The sequence below is a fragment of the Eublepharis macularius genome, chromosome 5 (assembly GCF_028583425.1).
Source record: "Eublepharis macularius isolate TG4126 chromosome 5, MPM_Emac_v1.0, whole genome shotgun sequence".
Lineage (NCBI taxonomy): Eukaryota > Metazoa > Chordata > Lepidosauria > Squamata > Eublepharidae > Eublepharis > Eublepharis macularius.
The window spans coordinates 51,082,702-51,106,482 of NC_072794.1; the positions used below are offsets into that span (position 1 = coordinate 51,082,702).

Here is a 23,781-nt window from a genome sequence, read left to right on the forward strand (position 1 = left end):
ACTGTAACTGCTGTTCATTGACATCTTCTGTGCAGGCACACATGGGACTGCACAAGCGGAGGCCTGCCGACCGGAACTCTTTTTCTAACAAAAGTCCACTAGGAGGTGCTCGTCCACTGAATGCACATGCATGGCATTTCCTGCTGATCACGACATCCGGCGACGGCGCCCCCTCACCCTCAGTTTCTCCTTTGCCGCTGATCTCCCAATGTAAGTCTGGAAGAACACAGCAGGGCAGGAGGGAGGGTTTGTGTGCCTGCACAGAAGATGTCAATGAACAGCAGTTACAGTAAGCACAACTCTGGTTTCACTGTCCATCTTCTGTGCAGTCCCACATGGGAGACTCACAAGCTGCTTCCCTTGGAGGTGGGTGTGTTCCTCATTGAAAAAGCGACTGAAGAACGGCCTGACCAACTGAAGCCTCTTTCCAACACATCCAGAGCGTAGTGCTTGGCAAACATCTCCGAGGAAGACCACGTGACAGCTCTGCAGATGTCACGTAGAGGAATCCCCCTCAGGAATGCAGCGGAAGAAGCCTGGGCCCTTGTAGAGTGAGCCTTAATCTCCAGGGGGCAAGGTAGGTTAGCATGCAAATAACAATTCTTAATTGTCAAAGTGACCTATCTGGATATAGACTGAGGAGTAGCAGCTTTCCCCTTCCTAGGGCCATAGAAACAGACAAATAACTGTTTGGAAACTGTGTGGAAACCTTAGGACTAAACCTAAGATCAGGTCTCAGTACCACCTTGTTTTCATGGACCTTCAAAAGGGGGGGGGGTCTGATCTAAGGGCCACTAGTTCACTAACCCTGCGGTCAGAAGTAATAGCAACTAAAAATGAAACTTTAAAAGATAGGAACTTCAACACACAAGTAGCCAGAGGCTCAAAGGGAGCCTTTATAAGCTCAGCTAGGACCAGCTTAAGGAACCATTGAGGCACAATTTCTCTGACCTGTGGAAACATATTTTGCAAACCTTTCAGAACAGTTTTAGATAAGGTGTGGGAGAAAACAGTTTTTCCATCTATCTTGGGGTGGAAAGCTGAAATGGCCTCCAGATACACCTTAATAGATGAAGAATTAGAAAGACCATCATCCTTTAGTGACAGTAGAAACTCAAAAACAGATGCCAATTGGCAGTCCCACACATCCACCCTTCTCTGGGTAGCCCAGGATTCGAAACATCTCCATTTAGCAGAGTACGATTTGCGAGTAGTGTCCCTCCTAGCGTTAAGCAGGATCTCAGTCACTCTTTCAGACATTCCCTCCAACCCAGAATGTGCCAAACTGTTAGATTCAGTCTGGGTAGGTTGTGATATCAAATCCCCATGTCGGACAGGTCATCTGGATTCAGTCTGAACTGATAGTACGACCCCTGTGAAAGTTGCATGACATGCTGGAACAATGGCTGTCTGGGCCAAAAGGGTGTCACTAGGATCACGTGAAGTCCGTCCCTCTGGATTCTTCTGATCATTCTTGAGATCAGCGGAAAAGGAGGGAATGCATAAAACAGGTGTCCTGTCCGAACAATCTGAAATGCATCTTCTAGGGAATTAAGACCTAAGCCTACTCTGGAGCAAAACTGTGGGGCTTTTTTTTGTTGCTCTCTGATGCAAAGAGGTCTCTCTTGAGGAATCCCCACTCTACAAAGATGTTGCTCAGGTAAATGTCTGCTATGGTCCATTTGTAATTGTTGGACATCATGCTACTCAACTTGTCCGCACCATATTTGTGGTACTGGGAATGTGTACTGCCTGTATGTAGATGTGTCTGTCCAGAGCCCACTCCCAAATGTGAATTGCCTCGTCGCAAAGGGTCTTGGAGGTGGTACCCTCCTGTTTGTTCAAATAGAACATTGCTGTACAGTTGTCTGTGAGAATCTGGATGGATTTCTGCTGCAAGGTATCTGCGAAAGCGATAAGGGCATAATGAACAGCCTTTAGTTCTAAGAGGTTGATATGGTATTCCCTCTCCTGATCTGACCAAGTCCCATGCACCCTAAGGGCCCCACTGGGCTCCCCATCCTATCGTGGGGAGAAACAGAAACCTCAGGCTGAATAGAGCCAAACTCTATACCCTTAAGCAGGTTAGCTTCACTAAGCCACCATCCCAAAGAATGGATGATTCCCCGAGGGATTGAATATTTCCTGTTTTGGGAAGTGCCTTCAAAATCATGTACCGACAAGAACCACAATTGGAGGGTACGCATATGTAAATGTGCCATAGGAGTGACTGCTGTAGAAGAGTCCATAAACCCCAAAAGTCTTTGGATAGCGGAAGCAGATTGGAATCTGCATCTCGTAAAAAGGGCCACCATCCTACTGATCTGTCAAGCCCACTCACCGGGTAGAAACCCCTTATTTAAAATACCGTCCAGCACCATACCTATAAACAGGATCCTCCTTGAGGGTGTAAGGGCTGATTTCTTGACGTTTACCAAGAGCCCCAATTGGGAACAGGTAAGCACTACCATCTTAACTTGCTCCTGGAGAGCATCTGCTAACGGGGCTGCTAATAGCCAGTCGTCCAAATAAGGATAGACTATGCATCCCTGTTTTCTAAGAAAAGCCACTACTATAGCCATACATTTTGTAAATACTCAGGGAGCCATGGGCAGCCCGAATGGGAGTACCTGGTAGTGAAAAATCTTACCCCTGCAAACGAACCTGAGATATTTCCTATGCTCAGGGTGTATGGTAATATGAAAATACACGTCCTTAAGATCTAGGACAGCAAACCACATGTCACTGGGAATTAATTGAAGCACAGTGTTCAATGTAAGCATTCTAAATCTCCTAACTTGGATGAATTTATTCAACTCCCTCAGATCTAAAATGGGTCGAACTCCTCCATCCTTTTTGTCTACCAAAAACATCCTAGAATAAAACCCCCAAGGAGATTCCTGTGAGGGAACCTCCTGTACAGCCCCTTTCTGTTGCAGTGTTTCTACCTCCGTCTGCAACCTGTCAGAAGAGGTTTGTTGAGATAAATCAGGAAGAGACAACTCTGGATAAATTTCAAACTGAACTTTATAACCAACTCTTACGATATTAAGAACCCAACTATCAACTGTAATTTCAGCCCATGCCCGGGCAAAATTAGCCAATCTGTCCCTCAAAACAGCAGACTGTTCTAAAGATAGTCAGAACTGCTTGGGTTGAGTTGCAGGTTCCTTGGTACTGAGGCTCTGCTGGTTGCGACGGGGTTGATTGTTGGACCTCCTGTACTGATATGAGCCCGAAGAAGGCTGGAACTGCCTGTAGGACCCATAATGAGGATATGGCTGGTATCTCTGGTGCCTACCATGGTAACTCTGCGATGAGTGATACTGGTAACACTGCTCAGAAGATTGTTTGGCTGGAAGGATCCCATAGAAGCAGGCTGTAAGCCGATCTTTGCGTTTCTGCGACAGATACTCGTCTGTCTTGCTCAAAAACAAAGTTTGCCCCTCAAATGGTAGATCCTCTACCTTGTTTCGCGTTTCAATAGGTAACGCAGTCGTGCAGAGCCAGGCATGTCTATTGAGCACAATAGATGAGGCTAGGGCTCTTGCAGACGTATCCACCAAATTGCGGCCTGCATTAATTTGTTGCCTTGACAAACGTAAGGCTTCTTCCATGATGACCTTAGCGAGAATCTTCTGGTCATCGGGGACCTTATCTATGAAGATTGCGATGTGATTCCAGAGAAAGATCTGATAAGCTCTCATGATAGCTGAGTAATTTGTTATCTTCAGATTCAGGGCTGCAGATGAATATAACTTCTTACCCAGCGAATCCAATTTTCTGCTCTCTTTATCTGCAGGCACAGCCTGAGACCCCTGCCGTTGGCGAGCCTGCATCTTCTTGGTGACCAGGGATGATGGTGGCGGATGTAAGAAAAGGTAAGTACACACGTTGTCCCTTGTATTGTATAGAGCTTCCAGCTTGCGAGAGGTAGGGTGAGTAGAAGCTAGTTTCTCACAGACTGCTGTGATAACCTCCATCAGGCCTTCTGTAATCGGGAACACAATAGTAGCAGGATTTCCAGAGTAAATATACTGAAGTATCTTATCCTTTGGTTTCGGGTTTACAGCCAAAACTTCAATCTCCAAGAAGCAAGCCATCCGAAGCATTTGTTCGGTGTAAAGTTGGTAGTCCTCATTTGGTGAAATACGTCCTGTCCCAATGATAATCTCCTCAGGAGAAGGATCAGAAGGAGGGCTAGGACTCTGACCCTGACACGGCTCAGATGGTTGATATACCAGATCCCATTCAGGGGAATCATAGCAGGAGTGATCACTCCTAATCCCTTCCCAGTCATCTCTGCCAGAAGTCGGGGAATACGAACGATGTGATCTGGAATAATCTGATCCACACCCGCTATAGTCTCGGCATGATAAATGGTGAGACAAGCCCTCTTGGCAAGCATAGTCACGGGTAGCCAATCTATGGGAACAAGAGGAAGGGGCATTGAGTAATTCGCCCTCATCAGCAGAAGAGTGGCATGACGGTGACCTGGCGTGCGGAGAAGGGGTCTTGGGTCTCTCCCACAAAATCTGCTCAGTCTGCACTGCTGCAGAATGCCTGTGCTTTGACTTCTTCTTAGCCTTTTTAGCAGATGGGACCATGTCAGGGGGCTCGTTGCCACACTTTCGATCCTTCAGATCCAATCCCTTGTCAGTCACCGTCGGATCCGAACCCTTTGGATCCGATAAAGTACCTTCAGTTGGTGGTTGTGCAGCGAGCTCGAGTTCTAATGATTTCGGATCCGATGCTCTCAGATCTGAGGACTTAAGATCTGATCTAAACGGTATGGTCAGACCCGATGTTGCTCTTTTAGCCTTCAGAGTCAGAGTGGCTGATGGTTCCAATCTCGAAGGCGACTTCGAGTGATGGCTATGATTCCGTCCCAGATCCGAGACCTCCAAAGGGTGGGTCTTAAGACCAGATAGAGCATTTGAAACTCCCTTCGGATCCGAAGCGGTAGTCGAAGACTGTTGGATCCAGAGAGCGGGACTTAGAAGTTGAGGAAGCACTACGAACAGATCCGCTGCTCACGGAAGGTGGTTTAGAAGGGGTTTCCACCACCTTGGTAGCCCTCATAGCCCGCTTCCACAGCCTGTAATCTGATTGCTCTTTCAGATCTAGCCTTTGGCGTAAAACGCTGATAGTGCTCACATTTCTGCACAACATGGGTCTCGCCCAAGCATTCCAGGCAGACTGAATGACCGTCAGTCTTGGTCATCTTAGTTGAGCAGGTGGAACATAGCTTAAATAGAGCTTTATCTAACATTTTCAACAACATTCTCCTCACCACTTATCTCTTCAACAGTGGACGAGCTAGGTCTTCACCAGTCGGTGGCAAAGAAGAAACTGAAGGTGAGGGGGCCCTGTCACCGGATGTCATGATCGGCGGGAAATGCCGCGCATGAACATTCAGCGGACGAGCGCCCCCTAGTGGACTTTTGCTAGAAAAAGAGTTCCAGTCATCAGGCCTGTGCGTGCGCAGTCCCATGTGGAACTGCACAGAAGACGGACAGGGAACGGCTATGTTAAGGGGGCTAGAGAGAGTGCATCCCACTATTGTGCTCCTTTATGGTGATCACCAGAAGAGAGTTTATGCAGCTGCTTCTTCCGCGCTGTCACCCTGCAGCGTGGAAGAAGCACCCTGCGGACAGCCAAGCAATCGCACAAAGCAAGAGATGGAGCCATTCCACTCCCATTTTTCTCCATGCATGTTCAGTGAATGCATGGGGCTGTTGTGTGTACCAGGCTACAGCCTAATCCTAAACATGCTTATTGTAAGTTACACTCAATAAAGTTTATCAATTTTGGAATAAGTCCCACTGTATACAGTGGGACATATTTCAGCATTAACCATGAATGGGGACTGTGGCTTTGTTCAGGACTGCAACTCTTTTTACTTGCAAATAAACACATCTCTAAGCAAGATTACTTCCAATTACTCTAAGCAAGATTACTTCCAATTAAAACATTTAATATAAGGCTCCTAGGTACAGATCAGATGGGCTTCTCTGCCTCTCCTTAATTTGGCCCAGTTTGTTGAACTCAGTCTGAGAAATTATTGTGAGCGCTAAGCCAAAGTAACTACAATCATCCCCTAACACAAACAGGAACAAGGGCCAGGGAATCAACTGCATCCCCAAAAGAGTTTTTGGTCTGTTTCCTCTTAAGAGAAAAAGCTGCAGAGCCTTCAAAGAACAAATGGCCAAACTTCTAGATTCCAAATGAGTCAGCTTCAGGGCATACAGGAAAAAGTAACTAAGAGAAAGATAAGCCCAATGGAATTAACCATGCAAAGAGCATCAGACAATTATGGGGTTTCAATTAGGAACAAAAGAGAATACAAACACAGCCTCTGCAGCCTTGCAATTTAAATAACAAAGTCAGAGGCTTCAGGCGAGAAAGTGAAAGTGCTGGCTCGGTCATTCATATTGAGATACTAAAAGCCTGAGTGTTTGTGTGTGTCCGTTAAAGGACCAGACTTGCACTGGAGATGAGTTGCAAAGGATGGACTCTCCTTTGCTTGCCCAGTGGTAACTGATATGTGCCCCAGGCCAGTGGTAATTTGCAAGTCTGTTCTGAATGCTTCTCCAGGACCAGAATCATTTTGAAAATTGTAGTCTTGGCTTCCCTAGTTTGCCAGAACCATCCACAGGTGGGTGAGGGATGGCAGATCAATGGAAACATTGCGCAAGTAGTATATCCAGATTAAACAGTGGGCCTCCACAGCAACATACTGGTGAAGCAGTAACTGGTCCAGCAACATACTGGTGCAGTTCAAATGTTTTATTTTTAAAGCATAGCTGCTGCCAATATTTGTACTTGCATGGTGAGGCTAGGCTACCAAACCCCAGGACTTTCATAAAAAAACAAACTGCCTCTGAAAAAATGCTGATTTGTTTTAACAGTCCAAAAGGGGAAAATGTTAGAAGAATTAAACAGATATGATTGACTAAGTAGTTTGCATGGAAAGGAAGCTGTACTTGTACTTTTTAAAAAGTTGTACTTTAAAAAAAATGCTCCAATTTGCCTGCTGAATATTCTCAAAAGTCTACATGAATACATGATGTTGTCTTAGATGAACTGCACCTCTGTCTAGTTTGAAAAGAGGTGACTCTCCAGGGATTCAGGTCAAGGTATTTCCCAGCCCTCCTATCCAAAATCCTTTAAGCTGTAGATTGGACCTGTGTCATTGTGTGCTCTAGCACTGAGCTATGTATGGCCCCTCAAAAACATAGGTCAAAGATTAAAAAAAAAAAAAAAGAGGTGTGCCACGGAAGTTTGGGATTTCAGATCAAGAAATCAAGTTCCTGGAACACCTCTGCAAGTGAAAGCCTGCTTCCTCCAGTTCCATGGAAAGACTCTTCTAGCTACCCAAACTCTGAACAAGATTATTAACAGCAGTGGAAATGGGCTAAGTAGCCATACATATTCTGCCAGTGCTAAATGGATAGCATTGTTTGTTTTCACTACTGTTCATGAAAGGTGCCCTGAAGTTATGCCAATGGGAGCTTTCTATGACTGCTTATATAAATAAAAAATGAGCCACACATGCTGTGCTAAATCAACAATGGGTGATGCTAACAGTGACCAATGTAAAATATTCTACTTGAAACGTCAAACTTGCTTTTTTAGTGGAAATACTTATGAATAAACAAAATTCCATATTACATAAATACAGATACTGAATTCCAGCCAAAAAACTTTGTTCTGGCACCAGTAAGGCTACACTTGGAATATGATGTTTATCCATTCATGTCATCAGCAGCAGGAGAGCTAAGAAGTAGGGCATGCATAGTAGAGACGAGCCAGAAGGATCCAGGCATCCTTGCAACTTAAATATTTAATGGACTTCCTGCTCTCTACTACGAAGGGAAATACTTCATACGGATAACAGCACTGTCCTCAGTCCTCGACAGGAGGCTTGGCACAATCCCAGGGCACCTTGTGCAGGTCTGGAAGCTTGAATCTAGAAAAACTCACTATTTAGAAGAACATGCACCAGAGCCCTATGTACGCAGAAGGAAATTCCATTCAATTCAACAGGAAACATTCCCGTGGATGTGTGTGCAGGACTGCAGCCTTGCGCATATTCTCTTATTACCTTAAGATTAGGTATGCATATACAACAAATTACAATGATACACAAGATCTTGCTCATGTAAAACTTAGTGCCCAGAGGAAATGGAAGACGCAAAGGCTTTAATTTGCAAGCTGCTGCGTTTTGCAAAACATACGTGTTTGGGACCTGGATATGCAACTCCTCCAGGTTCTTCATGTGTGTGTTGTTCCCTGGGTGCACATTTTCCATGCTAGGTATGCTGCTGCTGACATTTTAGCTGTGTTGCAATGTGGCAGGCCAACTACTTTAAACTCTGGGCCTTCTGCCTTTTAAACCATAGTCTCCAGCAATCCGGTCCTCCTCCAGATCCCCATAATAGCTCCTCTTAGCAAAAGCAGGTATAGAGCCTCATGCAGAATTAGACAAGAACAGGCATTTGGACCCTGTGAAGCAAGGTATAAAAGGACCTTGGCGTCAAGGGACCCGTCTGCCATGTTGCAGCAGGTCCGGCAGAACAGCCCTGAATCATGGTAGAGAAGGGAACAGTACCTTTAGGGCCTTATAAGCAGCTGCTCTGCACAATGCTCCATGTACACAAAGGGCATAAGACTGTGAAAAAAAAAATCTGACATCTCAGATATTTCCAAAGCAAACATCTCTTTCTTTTTTAAAAAGCACAATAGCGATTACTGGAGAAACAAAGGACATTCAGATCTCTCTTATACTATCGGATACAACTGCTTAGGTAATTATCAGCCACACTGTGTTCTTTCGGGATTCTAGAGATCATATCATGGCTCCCCCTTCCACCCCCACCAAGGGCACTGTATAAAACCAGTGAAAACTGCACATTCCAGTGCCATTAGAAGGTAATGACCTGAAACTGTACTCAGAAACTAACAAACTGCAGTAAGCAACAAGGCAAATTTATTCCTGATGTGAAGGGTAGAAGGGGGGAAATCATTTCATAAGAGATTATTCATTGGAAAAAATTGGTCCCCACCTCCTTTCCTGAAATATTAAAAAAAAAAAAAAACTCTGGATGGAGGCCATTCCTTATTGCAAGTTGGGCACATAAGGTCCCATATAAGCCAATGGTACAAGTAAACTGTTTTACATAATTTTTTTTTACATTTATTAGTCACATTTCAACTAAAAATAAAGACTAAGTTTATTTGCAAAATTAATGAATTCATTAACATTAGTTACATTTTCTACTTTTGGACAGTCTCAGGTAGAATGAAAACAGAGAGGCTTTTCTCTGGAATATGGGAAGACTTCCAGTCTCCTCAACATCCCCCAGCAGACTAGATGATGAATTCAGGGAAACACTGCAATCTCTCCCCCGCTCCCTCCCCTCTGCTGCCCCACCGTAGATGGCAGGGAGCCACCTGTGGTGTCATGCCACATATGGAACTGCGGGCTGTTTAAAAAGCCTCTGGATCAGGCTTGGTGGGTTTTTTGCATATTTAATACAGTTTTGCCTTGCAAACATCAGTAGTTTCCAGTTACATTTTCTCGAGGTAACAACTATACATTTCAAATTAGATTTTAAAAATTTGGTTACTGTACAATTCTTCAGTGTTTCTATGGCTAAACAAACCAGTGTGAGATGCATTGCTAATATAAGCTAACTGTTCTGGTGAGCTAAAAATAAATTTAAAAAAAACCCAGGTATGATTCAGCCCAAGCTAAACATGTTTAACTTTCATTGACTTCAATGTGAAATTCAGCCTGTGCTTAACAGTGCAATCCTATGTACTAGAGTGTTGGACTACAATCCAGGAGACCTGGGTTTGCGTCCATATTTTCTCATGGGAGCTTGCGGGGTGACCTTGGGCCAATCATTCTCAACCTAACCTACCACACAAGGTGGTTGCAAAGAATAAAAAAGGACAATGCTGTTGTAACAATGGGTCCCCACTGAGCTGAAAATCAGGGTATAAATGCCTGAATAAATAAATTGCAGCAATTCACAGTCCTTACTATAGTCTCATTTCTGGTTCATCAATAACCCCTTCAGTAAGGTCATCCTATGTGTAGTGTAAGACACTTAGGGTGGTGGTTTCACCTTTGTACTGGAAGTCACATGCTAGGATGCCCAGAGTCTAGAACACCCTAATTATTCATTGCAAAGGGGTAGTCATGTTAGTCTATTGTAAAAAAAGCTTTTGAAGTCCATTGGCACCTTAAAAGACTAACATTTATTTCAATATAAGTGAGTCACAGCTCCTTTCCTCAGATATGTAAAACAAAGATCTTTGCTTCGCATATGCAGATGACACCCAATTGTATCTGATGATGGATGGCCTGGCTCTGCCCCAAATGTCTTGGAACGTGCCTTCGGAGCTGTGACTGGATGGTTGAAGCAGAGTAGGCTGAGATTGAATCCCTCGAAGACGGAGGTCCTGCATGTGGGTCTAGGGTCCATGGGTGCAGGACTTCGGCTCCCTGCCGGTGTCGAGAGTGAGGAGCCTGGGGGTGGTCCTGGATGCTTCCTTGGCTATGGAGGCACAGGTCACAGCGGTTGTTCGATCCTCATTTTTCTATCTAAGACTGGCTCGACAACTTGTCCCTTACTTATTGACCCATGACCTTATGACAGTGATCCAGGCAACGGTCACCTCCAGACAGGGGTGGCGCAAGGGATTGCAGCCCTCGCGGCCGGCCGGCGGGCAGCCCCTGTGCGCACCGCCCTGCGTGATGATGTCACGTGTGACGTCATCATGGGAGCGTGCACCACTGCCGCCGGCCCGATCACTGCGGCGGGCAGCCTCCGAGCTCTCCCGCTTGGTAGCCTGCGCCACCGCAGATGCTTGCCTGCGGCAGCTGCGCCCAGCCGGGGGCTTGTGCTGGTGGCAGCGCGGGAAAGGAGGGATAGGAGGCTGCTGCTTTGTGATGCGTGCTCCCGCCCCCCACGCTTCCTCTGGCGCTCCCTCTGGCACCCCGTACCTGAGGCCACCGCCTACCTGGCCTCAATGGGCGCACTGGCCCTGCCTCCTGATTAGACTACTGCAACTCGTTCTACGCAGGGCTTCCCTTGGGCTTGATCCGAAAACTGCAGCTGGTTCAGAATGCAGCTGCACGGGTGGTTGCCAGAGCACCAATCATGGCTCATATAACACCTATCCTCCGTAAGCTGCACTGGTTACCGGTTGAGTACCGGGTCCGGTTCAAGGTTTTGGTGCTGACCTATAAAGCCCTATGTGGACTGGGCCCAGCATACCTTCGGGACCGCCTCTCCCCATATGTTCCCCAGAGGTCGCTTCAATCAGCCACTAAGCACTTGCTGATGGTCCCTGGCCCCAGGGAGGTCCACCTGGCCTATACCAGAGCCAGGGACTTTTCGGTCCTGGCTCCGACCTGGTGGAACTCTAGGGCCCGGCAGGATTTATTATCTTTCCATCGTGCCTGCAAGATGGAGATGTTCCATCAGGCATTTGGTGGGGGCTAGGCTTTCCTCTCGCATGCCATACAACTGAAGACCTTCCACCACCCATGCAGGAAAATGCTGTATTTTAATATTTTATACCTGCCAATTTTAATTGTTTATGATATAATGTTTTAATGTTTTTATGATGTTTTTATTGTTTTAAACTGTTGTTAAACCACCCTGAGCCTGTCTGACGGGGAGGGCAATCTAGAAATGTGATAAAATAAATAAATAATAATATTTGAAGGAGCTCTGACTCTTGAAAGCTTGTATTGAAAAAATGTTCTTAGACTTGAAGGTGCCAGTGGACTTTTACCTAATTGTTGAGCCAGAATCCTTCATAATATTGCAGAGAATTTTTGGAGTACTTCCTATTCTCAGTGGCTTGTAGGGGGCGGGGGGGGGGGGCTGCTGGCACTTACCTTGGCGAATCTCCCACGCACATGAAGCAAGTGATGCAATTGTGCCCATAGGGAGCATGCCTGCTGCATGCTGGTCTGGGAGGTTTCTTGCCTCCCAGGACCATTTCCACCTTCTGGCCAGGTGAGTGGCGGCAGGGGACAGAGGCTGAGAGCGGGGAATTCCCTGCCCCCACTGGGGGACCTGGCAGCCCAAGTGGCCTGTTAGCCCTTCTTGTCCTTGTCCTTGATATACCTCATCCCTCTGTACACATGTTTCAGTACACCCTTTGGGAACAGTAGATGCAAAAAACTGATCTGCCCAAGGCAGTGCTGTGTTTGAACTATACACACAAAATAAGTTAGACGGGAACTATAATATTAAAGGAGAATGTTATGCCAGACCAGTTATTAAAAAAAACAAAGTCAAAACAACTTATCAGCTTCCTTCTAGTAAGAAAATGGTACATTTTAAAAAAATCATTAAAAGATTATCAAAGTGATCTCCAGGTGAAAAGCCTGGAGAACTTGTTAAAAGAAACCAAATGGAGTACATTGAAATACAATCCAGGCTTTTAAAAAATGTATTCTTCCAAAAGAAAAAAAATCTAATGATGTAAAGGAACAATAACTTATTATCCATCCTAGCAAGCTACTGAAGTGCTGTGAACTTAAGACATTTTGAAAACTGGAGAGAGAATGGAAAATCTTAGCTAAGTGAAATAAAGATCGCCTTTCATATAGTTCCACTGTGTGAGCGTTTCTATAACAAATGTAGCTGTTTGTTATAGTGAATTTAACAAGCTCTAGAATCTGGCATCTTACAGCGCTTACTCATCTCCAAGGTTTAAAGTGGGACTGGGGGGGGGGGGGAGTAGGCGCAATCCTTCCATTTTAGGGTGCCTGATCTGGCACCCTTATGTGTGAAGCACTTGGCTTTATCCTGAACACCGCTTTGCACTCTGTCTCATGCTCAATGGCAGCCTTTGGCCTATCCAGCTGTAAACAAGTAAAAGATCCAGCTACATTCCTCTTTCACACATACCAGGGTGGAATACACAGAGTGTATTTGGATCAGTCAGTAGAATCAAGCAGAAAAATATTTTCTTGGGTTTTTTCACTCCTAGCAGCAGCAGTGTTTTTTAAACGTTTTAAAAGCTCCCCTAAGAAGAACAAAAATGAACACTTCCTTGCATACATAAAAACAACACAGGGAGATAGCTATGATGAACTTTTCTTTCTGTTTGCCGGTCATGCTAGCTTTTACAAATGAAAGGTATTTCACATACACACATTACAGCAAAGAAACATTTAACAATAATTCACCAGTTCAAACATGACCTAAGCCATGAATGTTAAGGGTGGCCATATGCAAACGATTGGCATGGGACCGGTTCAAAGTATTTTGTTGCTACAAGCAAGGCACACCCAACACCTCCTGGACCCACCTACCAGGGGCCAGGTCTATGCAAAGCTAGGCTTGGATCCAGCTGGTGCAGCCCCCTGTTATAAAGCTTACTGAGATAATGTACATAAAGCAGTTCGAAATGTACTGATACGTGTAACTGTTATCTGGTCTTACCGCACGTTTTTGTAATTCACTTTGTCTTCCAGCAACCCATGCATGGCAAGAAACAGAGAAAGGAAGCGGCAGGAAAGTAAAAAAATGAACAGTCTCTCTAGGTACCTGAAAACCCTGAAAAGGGCCCAAGAAGATGAAAGGAAAAATAACATGGAATGAATTATTCCATGTTGCTGGAACATTGGGTTATAGTGCTGGCACTTCCCCTTATTGTTTCACTCTCTGGAGTCTGAGAGTCCATAGTTCAGTGGCAAAGCATAAGCTCTGCATGCAGGCCATCACTGGCACTTCCAGTTAAAAAGATTCAGCTAGTGGGTTATTTCCACAAAACCAAACGTAACACAATTACCATCATTTGTAGACATAGTTATAATAGTAGTTCCAAATGACACATTCATCAATCCACTGTTTTTTCTTTGTTATGGTCCCCTTTTTTTAGGAGCGGTTTTTTTGTCATTTTCTAGGAGCTGATTTATTGTTATTGTTGACAACAACAACAACAAATCATTACTGCTTTGGTGCAGAATAGAATGCAATCTTTGTGGTATGTGGATGGTCTTTGCACTATTATTTCACCATGTTCTCAGAAAATGCACATGTTGGAAGCACAGTTCCCAGCTGTCAACCTACAAACTGCTTGCTACACTCACCATTAAAAAAAATGGAGATAGCTGCTATTACACTACTACATGATCAGCACCACTTCTGTTTCTGCAATTAGGTTTCATGATCCACAGTGTTTCATGATATAGACTGTTTCTTCTGAAACAGAGGAAAAATACAGAATTGTACTGCGAATGAGGTCACTAAGGAGAAGATTTATGACCATAATGGAACCTGTGCAGATGGGAAAAGCTGGGAAGCAAATTATTTCAAAAGCGCACTGTCCACTGATGATGGGCAGATCGTCAGTTGTAATTCTATATACTGTAATGCCACAACAGCAACAGATGGACTGCAGTGAATAGTCCCAGCTGGAATCACCCATAGATACAAAACATTATCTTAGACAATTTAGGGAGGATAAGTCCATGATGACTAAAGGGAACTCCCGCAGTCAGGGGCAGCAAACCACTGAATACTTGTGCTGGGGGCAACACCTGGGAAAGAACTTGGTCGCTATGCCCAGTTTGTCTTGCTTGGCCACTATGTGAAAAAGGATGCTGGACTAGACAAACCACTGGTCTGATCCAGTAGGATTCTTCTTATGGGCCTGTATGTTTTCCTCTATAGGGCAAATAGCAGCTTTGTATGTACATATAACAACAACAACAACATTTGATTTATATACCGCCCTTCAGGATGGCTTAATGCCCACTCAGAGCAGTTTACAAAGTATGATATTATTATCATCCCTACAACAAAACACCCTGTGGGGTGGGTGGGGCTGAGAGAACTCTAAAAGAGCTGTGACTGACCTATGGTCACCCAGCTGGCTTCAAGTGGAGGAGTGGGGAATCAAACCCAGTTCTCCAGAGTAGAGTCCCGCGCTCTTAACCACTACACCAAACTGGCTCATCTGAGAACCAGTGTGGCTGTAGTGATTCACATACTGGAATAGGCCCAGGCAGGGGCGGCGCAAGGGTTTACCACGCTTGCGGCCGGCCGGCCGGGTGCCCCTGCATGCGCGCACCAGCCTGCGTGATGACGTCACGCGTGACGTCATCACGGGAGCGCACATGCCGCCGCTGGCCCGATTGCTGTGGCGGCCGGCCTCCGAGCTCTCCTGCTCGGTTGCCTGTGCTGCCGCAGATGCCTGCCCGCGGTGGCTGCGCCTGGCCGGGGGCTTGTGCTGGCAGCAGCAGCGGTGCGGGGTGGGAGGGATAGGAGGCTGGTGCTTCGTGGCGCGTGCTCCCGCACGCCGCACCTCCTCCAGCGCTCCCTCCAGCACCCCGCGCCTGTGGCCACCGCCTACCTGGCCTCAATAGGCCCGCCGCCCCTGGGCCCAGGAGCAAATTCTCATTTGCTAGGAAACTTACTGAGTGACTTTAGGCCAGAGATTCTCCTTCAGACGAACTTAGCTCCCTGGTCTGTTACGAGCATAAAAGGGGAGGAAAACAACCACATATGCTGCCCTTGGTTCTTTGGAGAGGGGTGTGTAGTGGTGGTGGTGAATAGAATAAAAAGGCACTAAACACATGAATGAACAATCATGGAAGATGGTATCAGGAAAGAGTTAATTGCTCCCCACTCCCATCCCTTGTGCCGTAACATATGCTTTTAACATTTGGAAAAAAATAGGGAACTCTGATAGCCAACCATCTCATCTAGTTTGGCTCTCACTCTGGTTCAAGAGCTGGCTGTATAAAGCTTTCATCTGGCTGCATGAGGAGAGTCAGAATTAACTCATGCGGGTGAGGCATCAAAGCTTTAACTCTCTGCCTTTTAGGCCATGGATGACCGAGGGCGCAGGCCAAAAGACATTTTTTGTGGGATAGTAATGTTGGAGGACGTGTTTGCCAGGCTGCTGTAGGCACTTGCTGGCACAAGGAAACAGAGGACACAATGCTATGCGCACACACACCTGTGTGATGGTCTGCAGAGAGGCTGAATTTCAGGGCGGACTGTGGTGCAACATGGGAACACGTCCCATTGTACTAGGCGGACTAAATCATCTTGCTGCCTCCTATTCCTACGGGATGAAAGTGAGGCAGCCCTCCCTATGTTTGTTTAATCTGGCATTCCTTAAGTTCCTCTGACTGTTGTCAAGGAGCTGGGGGAGGGAGGGGAAAGGATGACAAAAATTTGCACGATCAGTGACTTTTAACATAAGTGACTTTTAAAAAGCATTCCTAAATCCTACTACTTCCTATTATAATTAGAATACAGACAAATAAACAAAATCACGTCAATTTAATGCTGAGTCTTTCCATAAATTCCATCATGGCAGCTATGTAATTTTGGCCTGATTTGATGCTTTGCTCAGTGGCTCCTATTTTTAACACTCAGAGACAGAGTCTCATGGGAGACCTCAGATAAGTGCTGTCAACTGGATCCAACTTTTTGTTCCTTGCCCCACAAAGGCTTGTCAACCCTCTGAGCATGGCAGCCTGCCAAGAATGTAGCACTCTGTCCCTTTAGTAAATACTCCCGTCCCCACCCAAAACGCAGTTAAACATAAACAGTTGTGACCGTTTTCTGGGCTCAAGGCAAAACTCACCAATTCTGATCAAGGGGCATGCAGTATATTAGCCAACCTAAGTGATAAAGGCTCCAAAATAAACAAGACAGTACATCTCTGCTTCCCAACCCTTTTTCCATTGAAGAACCTCTAAATTAGTTTTTTCAAGTCCCAAGAAACCTACCTATGAAAACTTTTACAAGCCAGAAAAAGTTGATTGTGGGGAGTACAATTCAATTATTGTTAAATTATTGTCAAGAAAATGTATTTGTAAAAGAGCTGCTATAATGTCACCCTACATACTTGGAAATTCTCATGGTATTTCAGGATCTTTATTTATTCCATTTCTTATGCAGAACCCTGGTTGGGAAGCGCTATTGTGGTACAGGAAAAAATTCCATTCAATTGGCATCCTGATTTTTCTTCCAAGATTCCTTATTAGAAGGAACTAAAACATATTACTTCAGTTTTACAGCAGAGAACGATTGATTTGCAAGGGGCTTCCCTTTCAAACTATTTATGTAAATAAGTAAAACTATTTATATAAATTATTTCTGTAAACGAGGTTTTTTTTTTAAAAGGTGGGACCAAAAGGCAAAGAAAACTGAGGTAAATATGCAAGAGAGAGAAAGAGAGACAACTGAGGCAGATGCAGCATTGACTTCTTAATCCTAAGTGGCATTTGAGCTTCAGGGTGCATTTCCTCCCAGGCCAATTGTACCTCAGAGGGAAGTCTCCCAGACAGGCAAAATAAAGTTTAAAAGGGGGAAATTGTTCTCTGAGGCTACGTGCCACATTGCATACCTTCTCCAAGCCGGACTGCCATCCCCCTTGGGCTCAAGTCTGAAGGGAAGCAGGCTGATCAGAGATCTTGATAATTTTCCAGTGACTGGATCAGGTTATCTATCCTCAGCACACATCAACCTCTCAAACACCCAGGTCTGGCCAGTTTCAGGCACCCTTCACACAATTCTGTTGTCAGGGGTATTTTTTGCTAGCATGGAAGAAGCTGTTCATACTTGACAGCAGCAAATTTTTGAGGTTGGGTAGGGGAAGCTAGAGGTCACTTTGAGCTGTCTATCTCTATGCATACACTGAGGGGGTGTGCCTCCCACCCTAGGTTACCAGGATGGAACACCCACTTTCAAACAGGAGTGATTTTTATGAAGGTATTACAAAGGTTTTGGATTTTGCACATAGAGGTGACTGGTTCAACACAGATTTTTATTATCAAGTCAAATCTGTACATGTATACAAAGTGCTATGCTATGTACGATCTATAACTGGTACAGCTAGAAACTTATTTATTGGTTACCAAAGGGTATTTTAAATCCCAAGAATGCATTTTTGCCATGATAAACAATTTGTCATCCTCACAAGCTTTCACTTATGCCATACTATTCAGAAGTATATTTGAGAAGACATTGGATGAGCAGCCCCTTACAGACAAGTTAAAGCAAAATCCTGTGATTTGTTAACCACAATAATATTTCTATAGCACTTTTTAGTAGAAGGGCAAAAAGCCCACTGGGAGAATATATGATCTGCACACAGTCAATCCCAGGTTTAACCTCAGTATCTACAATGAACAGTACTCTAGGTAACTGGAAGGGAGTAAAGCCCCATCCAATCAGTGGGACAGTACTGGTTGGTTGGACCAATGGCCTGATCCTGTAGCCCTATGTAGATGACCCATCTATCTGTGTGTTCATTCACTGCCTGGGAAGGTACAGAAGGCAGGAAGGAGCTTGCCCCACCCCACTTCCATGCGATCGCTGAGTGATCTGCAGGAAGCAAACATGAAGTGCCTGTTCATAAAACCCCTCCCTGTTCTGCGCCCTTCACAAGGAGAAGGTGTGCACATGGGTATCGTCATTCCATTCAGACCACTTAGAGATCACATGGAGGTGTGTGTGGTGGGGGGAGGCCAGCACAATCGTGCCTGTTCTAACTCCCTACACAGTGAGTGAATGCATAAGCAAATTATCTGCACAGGATTTGTATAAGGATGCTTCAGTTGTTCATATGAAGGCCTCTAAATATTCATAGATACCATATCAGTAATCCTTACAACATTCCTGGAAAACAGTTTATTACAAGTGGTGAACCCACAAGGACTTGAAGGGGGCATCTCGTTTTTCCCTGTATCCCATCCCCCACTACTTCCCCCACTACTTCCTCTTTCCCTCTTTCTGGCAGCCCCCTAATTCTCTTCTTCCCATCCACCAGCTACTGTGTCTTATATACTCCCTATACTCCCTATCTTTGCCTGTATTTAGTATTTACTTCATTTACACACCATCTTCCTCCCCAATGGAGACCAGAAGCAGCTTACATCATTCTCTTCTCCTCCATTTTATCCTCACAACAACCCTGTGAGATAGGTTAAGGTGGAAGTTTGTGACTGGTCTAAGGTCACCTAGACAGCTTCCACTGCAGACTCAGGATTCAAACCTGGTGGATCCTGGTCTGAAACTCTTAATCACTATACCACGCATTCACAAGGACATGCAGGGGGTATCCCATTTCCCCCTACCCTGCTATTTTCTCTTTCCCTTCCATGAAGATCCTCCTAGCCTCTCCCCTCATCCTGATTCCTTCTTTCGTTCTCACAAACCAGCCAACCTATCTTTATTTACTGCCATCATCAGTTTCCCCTCCTTCCCTTCCCTGGCAGCCTCTGGATGAGGCACAGTTGCATGGTGGAGAACCTGTGAAGACTTGGGGGGGGGGGAGACACCTCACGTTCCCCTCTATCCCCTACCCTACACTGCTTCTTTTGCCCTCCTCCTGGAAGCCCTCATATCCTCACTTTTCCCTGCTTTCTTCTCTCCTCCTCATCTACCAACCAACCTACCATTTATCTGCCCCGCCCCGCATCTACAGCTATATTTATTAATTATTTACTTCATGTATACTCCGGCCTTTCTCTACAATAAGGACAAAAACATGGCTTACATCATTCCCCCTCTCCCATTTTATCCTCACCACAATCCTGCAAGATAGTTTAGCCTGCGAATATGTAACTGTCCCAAGGTCTTCTATGAGAAAAAGGTGATTCAAACCCTGGTCTCCCAGATCCTAGCTTGATACTCAAGTCACTACACCACACTGGCTTTCGTGGGATGGCTACTGTTGAACAGTAGCAAGCAGCCAGGGGGAAAGGTGGCACTGGAACCCCCTCATCTCCCTTTTGGGAGGCCGGACTGCAACCGAGCTAGTCCATGCAACCCTGGAGGCAGGTCCGGCGCCAGGGTTTCTGGCGCCTGAGGCTGGGTGGGGGGCAGCTTCAGAACTGCTCCTGGCCCCACGCGCATGCACCTGGGCTGTGGGGCAGCTGGGCGGGAGGACTGGGAGCTGCCAGCCCAGCCAGGCATGGCGGATGGCTGAGGAGGCGTGCGTGCGTCCTCCCAGCCCTCCCGCTCCATTGCTCCGTGTGCCGTCCCAGACGCTTGCTGCACCTGGCCCACGGCTGCTGCTCTCGGCCAGGGGCGTGTGTTGGCAGCAGCGGCAGCAGCGTGGGAGAGCTGACAGGCTGCAGTAGTTGCGGGCCAGGCATGCCACGTGGCCGGGCGGAACATGGACAGCATCCCATCCCTCCTGGTCAGCTGCCCGTGCGTTGTTGCTGCCAGTTTTGCGGCACGCGGCACTGCCCCTGACCCCGGCACCCTCGCTGGCACCTCAGTGCTGGAGGCGGTCGCCGGGATTGCCTCAATGGAGGCGCCGGCCCTGCTTGGAGGGGGCTGCTGCCCTGGACTGTGACCTAGACCAGGGGGAGTCTGGCAACATACTTAGGATTGCTCTCTTTCCTATCAAACTTAAACACAGAAGGTTAAATTAGAAAACGAATTTTGCAGTAAAAACAAAAAAAGAAAGTCTATATGGGCAGAATCAATCCCATATGGTCACAATAGTAAAATATTTAGAGAGTTCAAACACATTATAGCATATTCATTATTCACATTTAAATAATAAACATATCCTTGAAAATATGTTGTATGTGTCTGCCATAAACATATGAATTATCATTATCCAGTGCTGTAGGTTGCCTTATATAAAATTTGTCATGCTATACATTTGTCTTAAAAAGCATTTCACTAATTCCAAAAGAAAAAAAATATTTCATCGGAGGTTTTTCCTCCCAGTGCTCCCCAACATGTCCCAACTGTGTTTTTTCCTGATTCCACCCGCCTGCGCCCCCCCAGGCCTTTACATCTTTAGTTATATCTGAACTAAGCCTCCCATTCTTAGTAATTTCAGGGCACCTGCTCTTAACTACTCTGAAGGCCACTAGAAATTCAAGTGCAGACATTTGCTGCTAATCATTTCAAACTGAATAATGTGCTAGGAGCGGCATGGTTTGCAGTCACAGGTTGATGAGAGTTCTGTCACCACCTTAAAAAAACTTGCAAAAGAGATCTGAGTACTAACAGCTCAATTCTAAAGAGAGTTACTCCAGTCTAAGCCCGTTGATTTCACTGGGCTTAGACTGGAGTAATTCTCTTTAGGATTGCAGAGTTAGTCTGCATGGCACTTGGGCAAGGGCACTGCATGGCATCCGGCACTCCTATGCTTCACAAGACAAACTAACCAACTAAGGACAAGTTAAACTCTCACTAGGTGAGCAAACTTGGTCACTGCTGTTCTCAGAAAAACGTCACAAAGGTTTTCTCCAATAAACAAAGGATTGATTACTTTATGGTACAATCAAGTTACCTTACCGATACCCTTTCTCCTAAGACTTTTCCATATCAACTCCTTCAGTAACATACCAAGCCCCTTCTGTTTGATTTTCCAGATAATTTCCCTCATAATGGAAACTCAATACGATTGATGCTAATTAAACGAAACCACCAACATAACATAAGGAGATATCCCAATGCACTCCTCTCAGGAAGGCTGATTACTTAAATTTAGATGAAAGGCTTTTTACAGCCTCTTTAATGAAAAGACAAAAATCAATGTCTAGGGGAAAAAGGGAGCAGTGGTGGACTCATAAAGACATCTCCTTTGTTTTGTTTAGCGCCCCAGTCAGCAACTAGCCCAACTGAAAGGGCAGGAAAATAGTGGAGCCGTTATATTGCTTTTATATTGTTATTGCTGCTAGGAGTTAAAATTGATAATAAGTGGTTAAGTTGTGTTTTTAATTTTTTTTTACCTCACACACCACTTCAAGAATTTTAAACCAAACAAATACTTATTCCTTATATAGTTTATATTTCAAAATACATTTTTAAATAAAAACAAAACTAATTTAGGAGAGCTGGGGAAAAAACTTCAGGGGAGAGGGGGTACTCCTAATGGTGAGTGGTAATCTTAACAGGGACATACCGTTTTTAGCCAAGCATATTTGTGAGAATGATATTTACCGCTTATTTCTTAGGCTTGCTTCAAACCTAATGATGTTAATGGGCAACAGATTCAGGACAGACAAAAAGAAGTACTTCTTCACTCAACAAGCAATTAAACTATGGACTCCATTGCCATTAGGATACAGTGATGGCCACCAGCACAGATCGCTTTAAAAGGCAATGAGATTCATGGAGGCTAGATCTACCTGTGGCTCCTTGTCAAGGTGACTTATGGGAACCTCCACATCCAGAGGCAATACACTCTTGAATACCAGCGTTAGGAAGTGACATCAGGGGAAGGCTTTGGCCTCAGTTCCCAGATCTCCACGGCAACCGACTGGTCCACTGTGTGAAAGAGGATGCTAGACTAGATGGCCCACTGGTCTGATCCAGCATGGCTCCCCTTATGACGCTGAGCAGGTTTTTACAAAGTCACTTGTTCATATGGCTGACACCACTTTTCAACTGACTCGGAGGCCCTTACCCTGCCATTTTAAACATGACGCCAGTTAAATCAAATTCAGTTTTTTAATATACCAGGCCTCAAATAGTGATAATTGTTTTGCTTAAAGGGTTGGAGGACTTGAGTAAAGAAAAAAGTCTCTGCGGGAATTGGCCAACAACCTGTTTCCTTAACCTACAAATGTTCCTTCTGTGTGCGTGCAAGAATTGGCCTCACAGCCAATCCATACAAGTTCTAAAGAGATGTTGCCTCCAAGTAGTTGTTTTCATTTAAAAAGATATGCCATTCCTTCATTGTAACTCTGTGGACAGAAGTTGTTCTACATACCAAATCTGGCTTGAGTCTGAAGGTCAAAGGAAGAGAATAAAAGATGGAACGGATGGTTGTCAGGACTGACGAACTCCATGACTGACGGACCTCCCGACTTCTGGGAATGCGATTGAGGGTGAACTAAGAAAACAAGATGTACACAGTAGAATCATTACAGTTGAGGCTTCCAGAAAGTGGCTTCCTTTTATTTCTTGTGACAGACATACAACACTCCCATTGCTACACATGGTTCAGATGCCAAAGAAAGTGGCACTGGTCAGCCTCACTGCTTTGGTTGGCTTCGGATTGTTATCATCCGCATATGCGAAGCACCTACAGAACGCTGAGGTCCTCAGGGATATTTCTGAAGCACTACCCAGCACCAACCTGCTTTAAAAACTTTGGCAAGTACAAGAATTTAAAGCAGTGCAAACATGGTGGGGGTGGAGGTCACAGCAGCAGAGATGTGCACACCATAAACTGAACAATATAAACAGGCATCACTATTTTTGTTCCTTTTTGAACAGTGCCTGTTGAATCAGCAGTTAACAAAATATGCAAACCACAGACTGTTGACTTAGTTCCCCACCTAGTGGACAAAGAGATGCATTGTTGGCAACAGAGTACAATCAGGGAATCAAGTCCAAGAAGTGTTCTGCTGTAACTATCTTTTTGCCGGGCATCCCTGCCTTTTCAACTTCACTCAGCACTCAGAGGAGGGATTCTTAGGCTGAGTCACAAGAACTTCTTTAAGTACAAAGCAAACACATATCAAAATATGTTCGAATCTTTCTGAATGTAACTAAAGCAGAAGACCCGCTCCCCCCAGTGGATCCATATATGCAAAATTTCAGGTTCAATTGGAATCCAAAATAATGGGAACGCTCTGGTGGGCAGCCAGAGCTGCCTAACAAGGTTTTCAAGGCTAAGACTGGTTTCTTCCAAAGGCAGTAGAAAGTCTGCAGGCAACTCCCTTATGTTGCCTAGGGAAGTGATTGCTCGGGGCCAGGATGTCTGGTTTCACGGACTGATGGGACTGGCTCAAAAGTCATCGCGTCT

General features: G+C 45.3%; 1 protein-coding gene across 1 annotated transcript in view; it reads right to left on the reverse strand.

Annotated features, from left to right (window-relative positions):
* Positions 1–23,781, reverse strand: part of ALG14 (ALG14 UDP-N-acetylglucosaminyltransferase subunit) — a 46,522-nt gene that overhangs the window by 16,130 nt on the left and 6,611 nt on the right. The window contains exon 3 of the mRNA XM_054979283.1: positions 22,741–22,863. Coding sequence (XP_054835258.1) covers positions 22,741–22,863 — 123 coding nt within the window. The remainder of the gene's footprint in view (positions 1–22,740; positions 22,864–23,781) is intronic.